The following is a 13,158-nucleotide window of genomic DNA, read 5'->3' as shown; positions in this document are numbered from 1 at the left end:
TTTTAACAGGAGTTATTTTCTTTTTGGTACCTCTTTCTCATCCTGACTCCGCCCCATCTGATCATTGGCTCCGCCCCCCACGCCTCCTCTGACCCCTGGCCTTCGTGGCTTCCCCCTGCAGGTCGGAGGAGGCCAACAAGGCGTTCTCGGCGGCGGTGCAGATGCACGACGTCCTGGTGAAGGCCTGGGCCATGTGGGGAGATTACCTGGAGAACATCTTCGTTAAAGACCGCCAGCTGCACCTGGGCGTCTCTGCCATCACCTGCTACCTGCACGCCTGCCGCCACCAGAACGAGAGCAAGTCCCGCAAGTACCTGGCCAAGGTGAGTGGGGACGTCGTCAGGAGCCTCCATATCGAACATCCCGTCACCTGACCCAATCTGGACCTGATCCCTGGGTGGATGGCAGTGCAGCAGTAGCAGTCTGTGTTCCTCCCTGCAGGTCCTCTGGCTGCTGAGCTTTGACGATAAGAACACCTTGGCGGACGCCGTGGATAAGTATTGCATTGGTGTTCCTCCCATCCAATGGCTGGCCTGGATTCCTCAGCTGCTGACCTGCCTGGTGGGGTCAGAGGGCAAACCGCTGCTCAACCTCATCAGCCAGGTGAGACCTGAACATCTCCACCCCGTCGCTGGGAGGAAGTCGATCTTCCTCATCTTCATCTCCGCTCTTCAGCTCAATTTGTTTTTGAATTATTTGTTGAATAAATTAATGTTAATATCGCATCGCGCCGCGAGAACCGAGCCGGAAATTAAAGGCGGGACCAGTTAGCTCTGGCCGGGATTATTGCAATAATCCTGCATTGCCAGGATTATAATCCTGGATAATCATTTAATTATGATAAATTATGATCATCATTATTATAAACACACAAGTTACAGAAGCTGATTCAACAGAACCAGTAGAACCATCAGAACCAGTAGAACCATCAGAACCAGTAGGAGCTAACCGTCCCAGCCTGGCTGTTAGCTTCTGGTGTTATTGAACACAATCAGTTTATTATTACCACAATAAATCACTATTCTTCTCACTGTGTTCCTAATGATCAATAATCAATAACTGCACGTTCCTGAAACAGCGAAGCTTCTGGATGATGCTGATTGGTCGTTTAATGCGCTTAGCCCCGCCCCTTTATCTGATTGGTTGTCTGGTTTGCTTCCTGGCCCAGGCTTCTCTCCCCTCTCTGCCTCCTTCCTGTCGGATTGCTGTCAAATTAAAGCAACTAGTGCTGAAAAACATCTTACTAAAGATTAGGGGAGTAATGTGGGACAACGCGTCACGATGTCGAGCTTTTTATTTTTTTTTTTTTTTGTGGCTCTAGTGTCCCTTATTGAACGGTAGGCTGACAGGAAAGGGGGAAAGAGAGGGGGAACACATGCGGCAAATGTCGTCGGGTCCGGGAATCGAACCCGTGACGGCCGCGTCAAGGACTGAAGGCCTCCAAACGTGTGGCGCGCTACCCTCTACGCCCCGATGTCGAGCTTTTTATCCCTCCAGCTGATGGGCGTCTCTCTGCTGTGGAAGCTTCTAACCTGGCAGCTTTACGCTCTTGTAAAATACTGCCTAACAACATCTGGAAACAAAGTCCAGCCTTCACTCTGAGGGCCTGATGGAGGCGATCTCTGCCGCTGCCTGCATGTCGGTTCAGAGAGCCGCTGCCCATCAGCGCAGCGTCCTGCTGCGCGTCGGTCGGAGGAGCGGCAGGACGCGGCGCTGGATTCAACTGTGACCAAACGGGATCCGGTCATGATGGGTTTGCTTTGTGATGTTCCACTGTGGTCAGTGAGATAATTGACCAATAAATGAGGTGTAGCTTTCTCTCTTCCTCTGCTTTGGGGTCAGTGTTTGACCTTTGACCCTGCTGTTCCCACCAGGTGGGGCGCGTCTACCCGCAGGCCGTCTACTTCCCCATCCGGACGCTCTACCTGACCCTGAAGATCGAGCAACGGGAGCGCTACAAGAGCGGTGAGTCACCCTGACCTTTGACCCATTGGAAAATGAACCAGAGCCTTAAGAGGCTTTCAAAAGTATTCACACCCCGGCACTGGTTCCCATGGCAACCACAACCTGCATGTGTTTAGGGTAAAATGTGACGGGAAGCCACTCAGGGGGGACAGTGATGTTAAAACGGCCTAGTCAAAGTCCAGAGCCCGGTCCGCCACAGCATCTGGACGTGATGTTGAAGATCTCAGATGTTCTCATAGGAACTAAACATTCCGCCACACTTTTCAGATTTGTCTTTAAATAAGGAATCGTGGGCGTGGGGGACAGAGCGACCCACGTCTGGTGGCCCTGAGTCCTCGTCGCGGCCGCCACGGGTTCGATTCCCAGACCCGGCGTCACTTACTGCATGTCTTCCCTCTTTCCTGTCAGCCTACTTTCATAAAAAAAAAAAAAAAAAAGAATTATGGATCAGTTTGGTTGCCGTTGCTCCGTTCTGGCCCAGACCCGGATGTAGAACTGCCATCAGGACTTCCTGATGTCTCTGTTTCAGATTCGTCCGGCCAGCAGCAGCCCGGCCCGGTGGGGGCCCAGCCTCACGCGGGGGCGTCCGACCCGGGCCCCATCCGGGCCACGGCGCCGATGTGGCGCTGCAGCCGCATCATGCACATGCAGCGGGAGCTGCACCCGACGCTGCTGTCGTCTCTGGAGGGGATCGTGGACCAGATGGTTTGGTTCAGGGAGAACTGGCATGAGGAGGTGAGGCGCAACACCCACTGCTTGTTACCATGGTTACAGCTGTTTACCATGGTTCACCACAAGGTCTGCCATTAACCAATCACATTCCAAATCACGTTCTGGTGTTTGTCTCAGCATTCTAAACCATTAATCTACTAAATAATTCACATTTTCATCAAACTCTCTTTTTTCTGCTAAATTATTGAATACGCTAACATTACCATTAACTACTCCATGTTAACATTCAGATGCTATTTTAGGCTAGCATGGCTTCTGATAGGTTAACTGCTGTTAGCACAACTTGAACACAACAATAGTCTCTTCCATCGTCCAATCAGATCCTTTAGAAACAGAAACTAACTGAGAGAATCGGCCTCCATCGCTGCAGTTAGCGATATAGCTTTAGCATCAGGCTTACAGGTGGGGTTAGGGTTCCAGGCAGAACCTTAATATATAATAAATAGAAAGTGATTAATGCTGCTTATTGTTTGAACACATTAACGTCTACATAATTAATCTAATTGAATGCATTAAAATCCATATTCTAATATTTCTTCATCACAACTGAACGTCCAAATTACCAGAGAAGTTGTTTGGTGTTTTTCGTCCACCTCGTCTCTGCTGAATTCACTCTTCATCCTCACCTTCCTGTCAGTGAAACATGCTCCTGTCCAGCACTAATAGAGCAGCTGATGAAGGCCTAACCCTCCTCCTCCTCCTGCAGGTGCTGCGGCAGCTGCAGCAGGGCCTAGCTAAATGTTACTCTGTGGCATTTGAGAAGAGCGGCGCCGTGTCGGACGCCAAGATTACGCCTCACACGCTGAACTTTGTGAAGAAGTTGGTGAGCACGTTTGGCGTTGGCCTGGAGAACGTGTCCAACGTGTCCACCATGTTTTCCAGCGCCGCTTCAGAGTCGCTGGCCCGCCGGGCCCAGGCCACCGCTCAGGACCCCGTCTTTCAGAAGATGAAGGGCCAGTTCACCACAGGTTGGCTCAGGCACACACCCAATCATTTATTGTGGCATTTCTAGAGGAAACTAACTCCTCTCGAGTCATTTTTTATTTTTTTGGGAAGAAATATGAAAATAAATGCATGCCACACTTTTCAGATTTGTATTGGAAAATCATTCGTCACGTTTCTGCAGCACTAGCTGGGGTTTTACTCCACCAGTTTGGCTCAGATTCAACAGGAAATAAATCTGAGTTTCCTCCTTTCTAGAACCAGAACCAGAACCAGAACCAGATGGTTTAGTTTCTCTGAGCAGCTGAGGGAAAAGCGTCTCAGATTCCCTGCTGTTGCTGCAGCTGCAGTGGAGCTGCGGCGCCTCTGAGGCTCCAGCCAGGTTTTGCTCTGTATGAGGGAACCAAACCGCTGTTCACTGGGACCAGTTTAAATGGTCCAGTATAAACCAGTTCAAACCGGGTAGTGGGCGGGGCCGGCCAACTGGCTGCTTTGATTGGTTATTTTTAGTTCCAGATGTTTTATTCCTGCACTGAAGTTATTTTCCAGCTGGATGTCATTTCCTCCATGATCCACTAGAGGCAGTGCTGAGTTCAGACTGCGGTTGCCATGGAAACGGCAGTTACAGATGCCACATTCTCACGAACATCAAGTAATTCCAGTCAGTCGAAATGTAAATAAATAAAAGGTCAAAGGTCAGTAGCTTCCCAGTGAACCAGGCCAGGAGGTCAAACACTAAATCATGGCGTATGGGCAAATTTAGGAAAGTGCAGCGCACAAAACAATTTGGATGTATGAAGCCGTGCTGCGACCAGACCTGCTGCAGCTGCTGCAGTTAGCGCCTGTTAGCAGCTGCTGCTCGGCCGTCGCCTCCATGAAAACATCTTAATGTAAATTAGTAGAAAAACCTGGAGGTCTGCCGCCAGGTGAAGCAGTAACCATGGCAACGGCCTTGTTTGTAGCAGAATAGTATTTCTAATAGTTATTATATATTTTATTTAAAAGGTGCTTTCACTTCACAAAACATCAAAAATGAAGATAAATCTCCAAATAAACCATAAAGATCTTCCAGAGCAGCAGAGAGTTCAGCCGGGATTTAAATCTTTATCCAGGAGCACAAGTTACATTTACAGAGTCCAGATGATTTCACAGAGCGGGCGGCCGCAGCTGGACCGGTACCGGTACCGATCCAGCTGTAAGTTCTGCTCAGAGCTCCAGGATGATCAGTCTGGATGAATCTAAATGCTGATAAACCAGCAGATCAATCTGATCAATCTGATCTCTGATCAATGGCTCCATGTTCTCCTCAGGTAGCGGCTCACCTGGATGCAGCTACTGATGGACCTGTGATTGTCTCCACACCTGATCAATAATCAAACTGTCTGATCAGCCCTGGTTTCTCTTTAGGGACAATAAATAGATTCATTCAGACCAGGAGTTTCATCTTTATGAGACTCAAACTGAGCAACATGATTATTGACATTGGACTGAGGTTTTCACATCCTTTATTTCTATTTTCTGTATTTTCTGTTGGCTTATTGTCTGAGGATAAACGGGTTCAGTTCCATCGTTTAAACACTAAAATATTAAAATCATAAATCCTGGGGTTTGATGCTTCCTGCTCTAAATAATTGAATGTCATCAGATTTTAGTGGATTCAGGTTTGTAGTTTATTATTGTCCACAGAGAAAGTTTGTGTGGCTGCTGCACATTTTCACGCCAGGGAAAAAGTGTGTGTATATTTATGCCAACTTTGATGCAAAGTTCATTTTTAGACATGTTGATTTGTGTGTAAAATATGGTGCCGCATGAACGCTTTACCCATGATGCCCCTGGTGACTATCATCAGGACTCTGACATTATGCTGCTCTGCAGCATCAGGACTCTGAGGACGTTGCTTCCTCTCCTGCTCAGGCTGAGCGATGGCCGCCTGACGTTTATAACTCAGCTCCAGCTCTGCAGGCTGTGACGGTCTGGAGGAGGAGAGCTGGCGGGCGCAGAACGGGAACGGTGGCTGTTTTAAAGTGGGGTGGGAAACTTTTCCAGGTTTCATGGATCCACAGAGCAGGAATCATATCGTCTCTGTTTTTGCCCAGATTCAGATGAATATTAAAATGAAAAGCTTTCTTCCTCTCACAGACTTTGACTTCAGCGTTCCCGGCTCCATGAAGCTCCACAACCTGATCTCCAAGCTGAAGAAGTGGATCAAGATCCTGGAGGCCAAGACCAAGCAGCTTCCCAAGTTCTTCCTCATCGAGGAGAAATGTCGCTTCCTCAGCAACTTTTCTGCTCAGACCGCCGAGGTGGAAATCCCCGGAGAGTTTCTGATGCCCAAACCGACGCACTACTACATCAAGATCGCCAGGTAGGCGCCGTTCCCGCCACACAGCTGAGGAGTGGCGACCCGCCCTTCATCACGCCTGCTCCTCCTCTGCAGGTTCATGCCCCGCGTGGAAATCGTCCAGAAGCACAACACGGCCGCGCGCCGCCTCTACATCCGCGGCCACAACGGGAAGATCTACCCGTACCTGGTGATGAACGACGCCTGCCTGACCGAGTCGCGCCGCGAGGAGAGGGTGCTGCAGCTGCTGCGGCTGCTCAACCCCTGCCTGGAGAAGAGGAAGGAGACCACCAAGAGGCACCTGTTCTTCACCGGTACGACCTCTAACCTCTGCAGCCTTTGCGGAGCCTGCTTCCTGCAGGGCTCCACTTCTTTCCAGTCTTTACATTTCCCTCTGAGATTTTTCCACGCAGCGTCTCGGTGTTTCCTCACTTCCTGTTTCCTCCTCAGTTCCGCGAGTGGTTGCGGTTTCGCCTCAGATGCGTCTGGTGGAGGACAACCCGTCCTCGCTGTCGCTGGTGGAGATCTACAAGCAGCGCTGTGCCAAGAAAGGCATCGAGCACGACAATCCCATCTCACGCTACTATGACCGGCTGGCGACGGTGCAGGCCAGAGGAACGCAGGCCAGCCACCAGGTAGCAAACCGGGCCGGCGGCTCGGCGCCACATCAGGCTAACTGATCCATGGAAGCAGTTTGGGTCAGGGTATGTAAAGTTGTGAGCCGGCTAAGTGGCGGTGCTGTTGCCTGCAGGTGCTGAGGGACATCCTGAAGGAGGTGCAGGGCAACATGGTTCCCCGCAGCATGCTGAAAGAGTGGGCCCTGCACACCTTCCCCAACGCCACCGACTACTGGACCTTTCGCAAGATGTTCACCATCCAGCTGGCGCTGATCGGCCTGGCAGAGTTCATGCTGCACCTGAACCGCCTCAACCCGGAGATGCTGCAGATCGCCCAGGTAGGACACTGCGGCGCCGTCTGGGTGCGCCTGATTGGACCGTCCTGCAGGGACGATCCAGGTGCTGACAGCCAGTTCACCTTATCTACACCTCCATGATGCGTTCAGGGCCCAATCTACACCTCCATGATGCGTTCAGGGCCCAATCTACACCTCCATGTTGCGTTCAGGGCCCAATCTACACCTCCATGGTGTGTTCAAAGCCTCGTTTAGTCCTCGTGATGCTTTCAGAAACCTCCCAAACTCTAGCTGCTCCAGTCAGCCAGACGGTTCCATTCAGTCGCTGCTCACCTCCCTGACTTGTGTGTTGATGTTGGTGTTTGTGTGTGTCTCGGTGTGTGTCTCGGTGTGTGTGTCTCGGTGTGTGTCTCGGTGTGTGTTTGTGTTCTCCGCCCCACAGTTCCCATCAGACCCCAGGGCCTTACGGTGACGGACGGCCCAGAGCCGGAGGACGCCCGGATTGTCTTATGTCTTCCTGTGTCCGCTTCATGTTGCTACGACGACCAGCAAAGGCTAAGTGTTTGTCACCTGTCTTCAGCTGCCCCGCTGACCTCTGCCCTCTGTCTCCGTTTCCTAGGATACAGGGAAGCTAAACGTCTCCTACTTCCGCTTCGACATCAACGATGCTACTGGCGACCTGGATGCCAACCGGCCGGTTCCGTTCCGCCTGACGCCCAACATCTCCGAGTTCCTAACCACCATCGGCGTCTCTGGGCCGCTCACCGCCTCCATGATCGCCGTGGCGCGGTGCTTCGCCCAGCCCAACTTCAAGGTACCAGAACCAGGCCGTGCTCATCTCTGGGTCGCAGCCTCAGCCTTCAGGCACTCTACACTTTGACTGGGACGTCACGTCACGCAGCGACACAGAACCATTCGGCCATTCAGCAAAGGGTTCCGCCCCTTTTCCTCTGAAATCCCTTAACCACGAGAAGATCTGAGCGGAGCGACTGAGGCTGATGATGGAACTGACCTGCATGTTTTCCCTGAGGACGTACTGGACCAGATTCACCTCTGGCATGTTTGATGCATCTGAAAGTGGAAGAAATTTTTTCCCAGTGTCTCCCAGTATGTCCTAATAACTCCCAGTGTCTCCCAGTGTGTCCTAATAACTCCCAGTGTCTCCCAGTGCCTCTACCTCCCAGTAACATGTTGTCTTATGTCCACCTTGGGCAGTTTGGACGTATTTTTGCAGACAGACTGACCCGGTTCTCAGCAGGGGGTCTAGTGACATTTAGTCTTCCTGGCATCCGACTCGGTTTGGGTTTAGCAGTCAGAATGTTCTGACCGTCAGCATGGTCCAAACATGGGTTCCGGTTGGAGCGTCCTGAGGTTCTGACCCCTTCTCTCTGCTCTGTCCCAGGTGGACGGCGTGCTGAAGGCGGTGCTTCGGGACGAGATCATAGCGTGGCACAAGAAGACCCAGGAGGACACGTCGGTCCCGCTGTCGCCGGCCGGCCAGCCGGAGAACATGGACTCCCAGCAGCTGGTGTTGCTGGTCCAGAAGGCCGTCACCGCCATCATGACCCGCCTCCACAACCTGGCCCAGTTCGAGGGCGGGGAGAGCAAGGTCAACACGCTGGTGGCTGCAGCCAACAGCCTGGACAACCTGTGTCGCATGGACCCGGCCTGGCACCCCTGGCTCTGAAACCGGGACCGGGCCGGTTCTGATGGGGACGGGTCCGTGGAGCTGAAGCTCTGCCCACCTTTTAATTCCAGACTCGAGTTGATCAGGTCAGAACCACAGGTCCATTGGGTCCCCTGGTTCTCTTTCTGCCTCTGGATCCCAGGCAGAACCAACCAGAACCAGAACCACTGCAGGAAATTCCTCTTTGTTTTTATGCCCATCAAGGAGTCAAATCTTGTAAAATGTGTATTTTTACTTCCTGTTGAATGAGGAATATTTTAGGGTCAAAGGTCACTGGGAGCCGACTCTCCATGCTGCCGATGAGGAGGAACCCTTCATCTTTGGTCTCCTGTACAGAAACAACTTGTTGGAATAAAATGACATTTTTATCATTAAGGAGCTCAGAGTTTCTGATTGTTGGGTTCTGACCGGTTCTGACCGGTTCTGACCAGTTCCGACCGGTTCCTCTGGAGTCCAGAACATCTTGGATCTGGTCAACTTCTATTGTTGTCCTCCATATTTGCTACTCCGGCCCAAAGTGGTTCTGTTTCAGAACCTTCTGGTCTCCTTGCTTCCTGCCAGTGGCGTTGTCCGGCCCAGTCCGGCCCGTAAACTACAGTTCTGGTCTGGTCGCTCTCTGCTTGTTTACACTCTGCTGCGGTTCTGCTGAGGGTCGGCCCGGTTCCTCTCAACTGGAAATATCTATGAAGTTCTGTTTGTTTGGTTCCGTGTGAGCGAAGTCTTATTGGGTTTTCAGGTCCGGTTCTGTTCAGGTGAACTGTACTCCATCATAAGAATCTGCTTCAATTGGACTAGACCGGGTCACCACTCAGAACCAACATGGCTGCTGCTGAGTCAATAATGCCAGGTAAACATGAGAACCAGAACAGAACCAGGTTCTGCTGCACAGAGGAACTTCAGACCTGATTGAACTGAAAATTTCTGCAGGTTGTTTGAAACATTTTGGTTCAAACGTTTAGATTTAAAAATCCACCGAGCTGATTGGAATAAACTTCTTAGCTAAACGTTTCATTAATAAACTAATACTTCGCTTCAAATTAGCTACTTAGCAGGACGCTAAATATTTGCTGAGCAAGCTAACGTTTACTAGTTAGGTGGATACCGGAAGTGGACTATCAAAACAAAACCTGGATTTTCCCTAAACTGCTGCTTTCGAATCGCTTTGTGTCACTGTTTCCTCTTTTCTTGTATAACATTACAGGTTAAAACAAAAAATTAATTGTTTAAAAGCTATATTCAGTTTATTCCCTCACACAATTTAATAAATTCCATAATACAACACACTGTTTTACCAATCAACACAGATTACAACTGCAAACTCACAGAGTGAATCAGGCCTCCAAAGATCATTACAGATGTTTTCCTCCGGATCAACGGCAACAGATGAAGGATTCCGTCTTGACCCCGCTTTTGTTTTGACAGTCCATTTCCGCTTATCGGTAAGTGATAAATATTAAGCTAGTTCAAAGCTAAGTATTTGGTTGCTCACGAAATGTTTAGTTTGTTCTGAGCTTGTAAGCTATATATTACTCTAGGTCCGACATAAATATTTAGCTTGGAGCTGAATATTTATTTATACATAAATATTTAGCTTGGAGCTGAATATTTACCTCCAAACTAAATTTTAGTTTGACACTTGGCTTTAAACTAACCAGTTAGTTTGTAGACTGTGGCATTTTCAAATGAATGAATAACATTACAAAAATATGAATAATCCGTCATGGTTTTCTTTCTTATGACAGGCTAAACCCAAATCATTGCTGTTAATTTTTGACTAACTTTTCAAACGTCTCCCCATGTGGATGCATAAACTCCCAGAGTCTCTCACCAAGTTAGCTGAGTTGACTTGTACACCGGCCGCTAGACTAGTTAAACTTTAAGTGTCAGCCGATTCTACCCCCCCAACAACAAAAAAAGTGTGCTCCTTTTCAGAAACCCAAATCTGGTCACCCTACTCGTCCTTTTATCATTATGGGATGTCTGTATCTACAGCACAGCTGCGTCTGCTGCTAAAACATACAGTCAACGAAGCTAACAGCCTTTACTGGCTTTCCCGTTGAGAAAAACATGATTGTGTTCATTAGTTTATGTACATTAGCAGCGGAGTCTAATGGGTTATGCTCCCATGAGTTCCGATTATGCTGATTTTATGGAAATCAGAGCAAAAGCTAGGAGCAGTTCTCCTTCCAGATTTATCCTCAGTTGTCTCTGTCAGGACCTCCGCCCTCCTCCACCTTCCCACCGCCCGTCCGCTAGCTGCTGTCGGAACGCATTAGCATGCTGCTAACAGGCCGCCCGGGCCTGTCCGGGTAATGAGGCAGAAAGACGGGAGGGTGGAGCTCCTCGTGTTCAGGGAAAGTTTTAACAGCATAAAGGGTCATAAATGTGTTCCAGGTATGGTCAGAAATTGAGGAGAAAATTCAGGATTTTCATATTTTAAGGAGATAAATTTAGATTGACTACAAACAGCAGAGAGGCGGATCAACAGCGGCTCCACTTTAAAATAAAAACCTAAAAATGAGAAGGAAGTTCAAAGCGTCTCTTCCAATGATCTCATCCGACTCCAACATCCCTCTGCGACAGTCAGAGGCCTCTGTAGAGTTGTCGCAACACTTGCTGCTACAGTAGGGTGACCAGACGTCCTCTTTTTCCCAGACATGTCCTACTTTTCAGACCTAAAAAAATGTGCGGGGGGAATTTAAAAATCGTCCGGGATTTTGGTCAACTGCCTCAAAACACATTACAGAGCTTACAGTGCATTGTGATTACATTGCCACTCCGTTCCACTACTCCATTCCAGGTTTCTTTGTATGGCAAATTAGTACACCGGTCCGCCGATTCTACGGCAAGAGTGAAGTGCTATTTCACCCCTCCCCCCCTTCCCCCGTCAACAAAAGAAAAAAAAAGTGTCCTCCGTCCTCCTTTTCAGAAACCCAAATCTGGTCACCCTATGCTACAGGAGAACCTTTCTATCATTTAGTTTGGTAGAAACTAAATGATAGAAATATGATCTTCATCCTCCTCTTCCTGCTCGTCTCTCAGGCAGCTGTCAAGGTGAGGGAGGTTTTACACGGTGAGGCTCCAATGCTCTTGTCCAATTTCACTTTAGAGTGAAGCTGGGCTGAACCTGCCAGTCCTGATATTTCCTAACAAATTAAATCACGCTCTCAGCCTCAGAGGAGGAAGAGGAGGAGTGCTGAGAATGCAGAGATGAAGAGCGCAGTGGGGAGGTCAGAGCAGTTTCCTCATGAACTGCTGCAGCATATTAATGTAAATATTTTAATGTGTTAACATAGAGGTTAGCACGCTGTCCCTCAGGTCGGATGTTTATCACAACTTATAAACCAACTGTTGCCATAAAATGTAACAGAGGAACTTTCAGTTCTGTCATCAACTTTACAGAACTTACAGCTCTACCCACTGCACCACTGTGCAGCCCTGTTAATTAATTATTGAAACTGAAAATATTAGAGGAACGTCTGAGAACATGAAGCAGTCGGTTCCCAGTTTAATGGAGAAATAATATCAACAGGTTTATTATAGAAGCTGCTTGGCCCTGAAATGAGGTCCGGTTCTGAAGCAGCTCTACCTGCTGGTTTCTCACACTTGTTGTCATGGAAACGGTTGGACTCAGGTCAGCCTGACGTCACTGCCCATATATGGTCTGGCTGTGGCGCGGTGCGGCAGCTGTTCCTGTCGGAACTCAGCGGTTTAGAGACGAGTTTCTTTCTGCTGGTTGGTTTTTTTCCGGTGTTTAAATTGAACGTCCAACTCAGGCAGGTAACGGCGGCAGCGTCTGCCATCTGCAAAATTTAATCATTAATCAATACATGAAATTTCGTAATGGCTTTATCTGCTAATGTTGCATAGCAGCAGGAAGACGGAGCTCCGTAAAATGTTGCCAAAACCAGATCTAGGATTCCTGTTTTCAGGACATTAATAGAAATCAATTTGCTGCCCAGAGAGCTGAGTGACGGGAAGCTAGTTTGTGTCTGTTGGAGCCGTTTTACTGGAGGCTCGGGTTAGCATGGACAGTTAGCATGGAGGGTTAGCATGGACAGTTAGCATGGAGGGTTAGCATGGATAGTTAGCATGGAGCCACACTGAGGCCCTGTGGTTAGCATAATAATGTCTAAGCATGGTAATTATTTAATGTTAGCATTGTAATATAAGCGTGACAAAGTGTTAGCATAGCAATGTTAACGTGATAACATATTAGCATTGTAATGTTAGCATTGTGACATTAGCGGCCTCTGCCATGTTTAGTAATTCCTGGCTCTCTCGTCGTCACGGCGAATACGGAGAAACCAACACAGACAGGAATATTTGTTTCTTTTTGCTCTGCACATCTTTTATGAATCAGTGAACTCTTTATCTCTTTCCATAGCGCCCCAGAGCTGAACGCTTCCTGCTACATTCAGACAGCTCTGCGTCTCTGCGGGCGACCCTCATCAGCTAGCTAGCTAGCTAACCCTGAATCTGTCATCACGGCCTGAATGCAGCTTTCAGAGGCTCAGCGCGGCGGGAAATCAGCTGCTTTGTCCAACACTGAGGAGACGCCGCCTTTCTGGGACCATC

General features: G+C 49.1%; 1 protein-coding gene across 1 annotated transcript in view; it reads left to right on the top strand.

Annotated features, from left to right (window-relative positions):
• The window catches only part of LOC122822952 (transformation/transcription domain-associated protein), a 51,105-nt gene extending 42,149 nt beyond the window's left edge, over positions 1-8,956 (top strand). Inside the window, exons 62-72 of the mRNA XM_044102081.1 lie at positions 122-323; positions 442-603; positions 1,875-1,965; positions 2,495-2,700; positions 3,404-3,665; positions 5,779-6,004; positions 6,077-6,294; positions 6,431-6,615; positions 6,732-6,935; positions 7,513-7,707; positions 8,296-8,956. Coding sequence (XP_043958016.1) covers positions 122-323; positions 442-603; positions 1,875-1,965; positions 2,495-2,700; positions 3,404-3,665; positions 5,779-6,004; positions 6,077-6,294; positions 6,431-6,615; positions 6,732-6,935; positions 7,513-7,707; positions 8,296-8,580 — 2,236 coding nt within the window. The 3' untranslated portion in view covers positions 8,581-8,956. The remainder of the gene's footprint in view (positions 1-121; positions 324-441; positions 604-1,874; positions 1,966-2,494; positions 2,701-3,403; positions 3,666-5,778; positions 6,005-6,076; positions 6,295-6,430; positions 6,616-6,731; positions 6,936-7,512; positions 7,708-8,295) is intronic.
• The last annotated feature ends 4,202 nt before the right edge of the window (positions 8,957-13,158 follow it).

Source organism: Gambusia affinis, linkage group LG20, assembly GCF_019740435.1.
Source record: "Gambusia affinis linkage group LG20, SWU_Gaff_1.0, whole genome shotgun sequence".
Lineage (NCBI taxonomy): Eukaryota > Metazoa > Chordata > Actinopteri > Cyprinodontiformes > Poeciliidae > Gambusia > Gambusia affinis.
The sequence above is the reverse complement of the archived record's forward strand: the minus strand, read 5'-3'. Positions and strand labels throughout refer to the sequence as shown.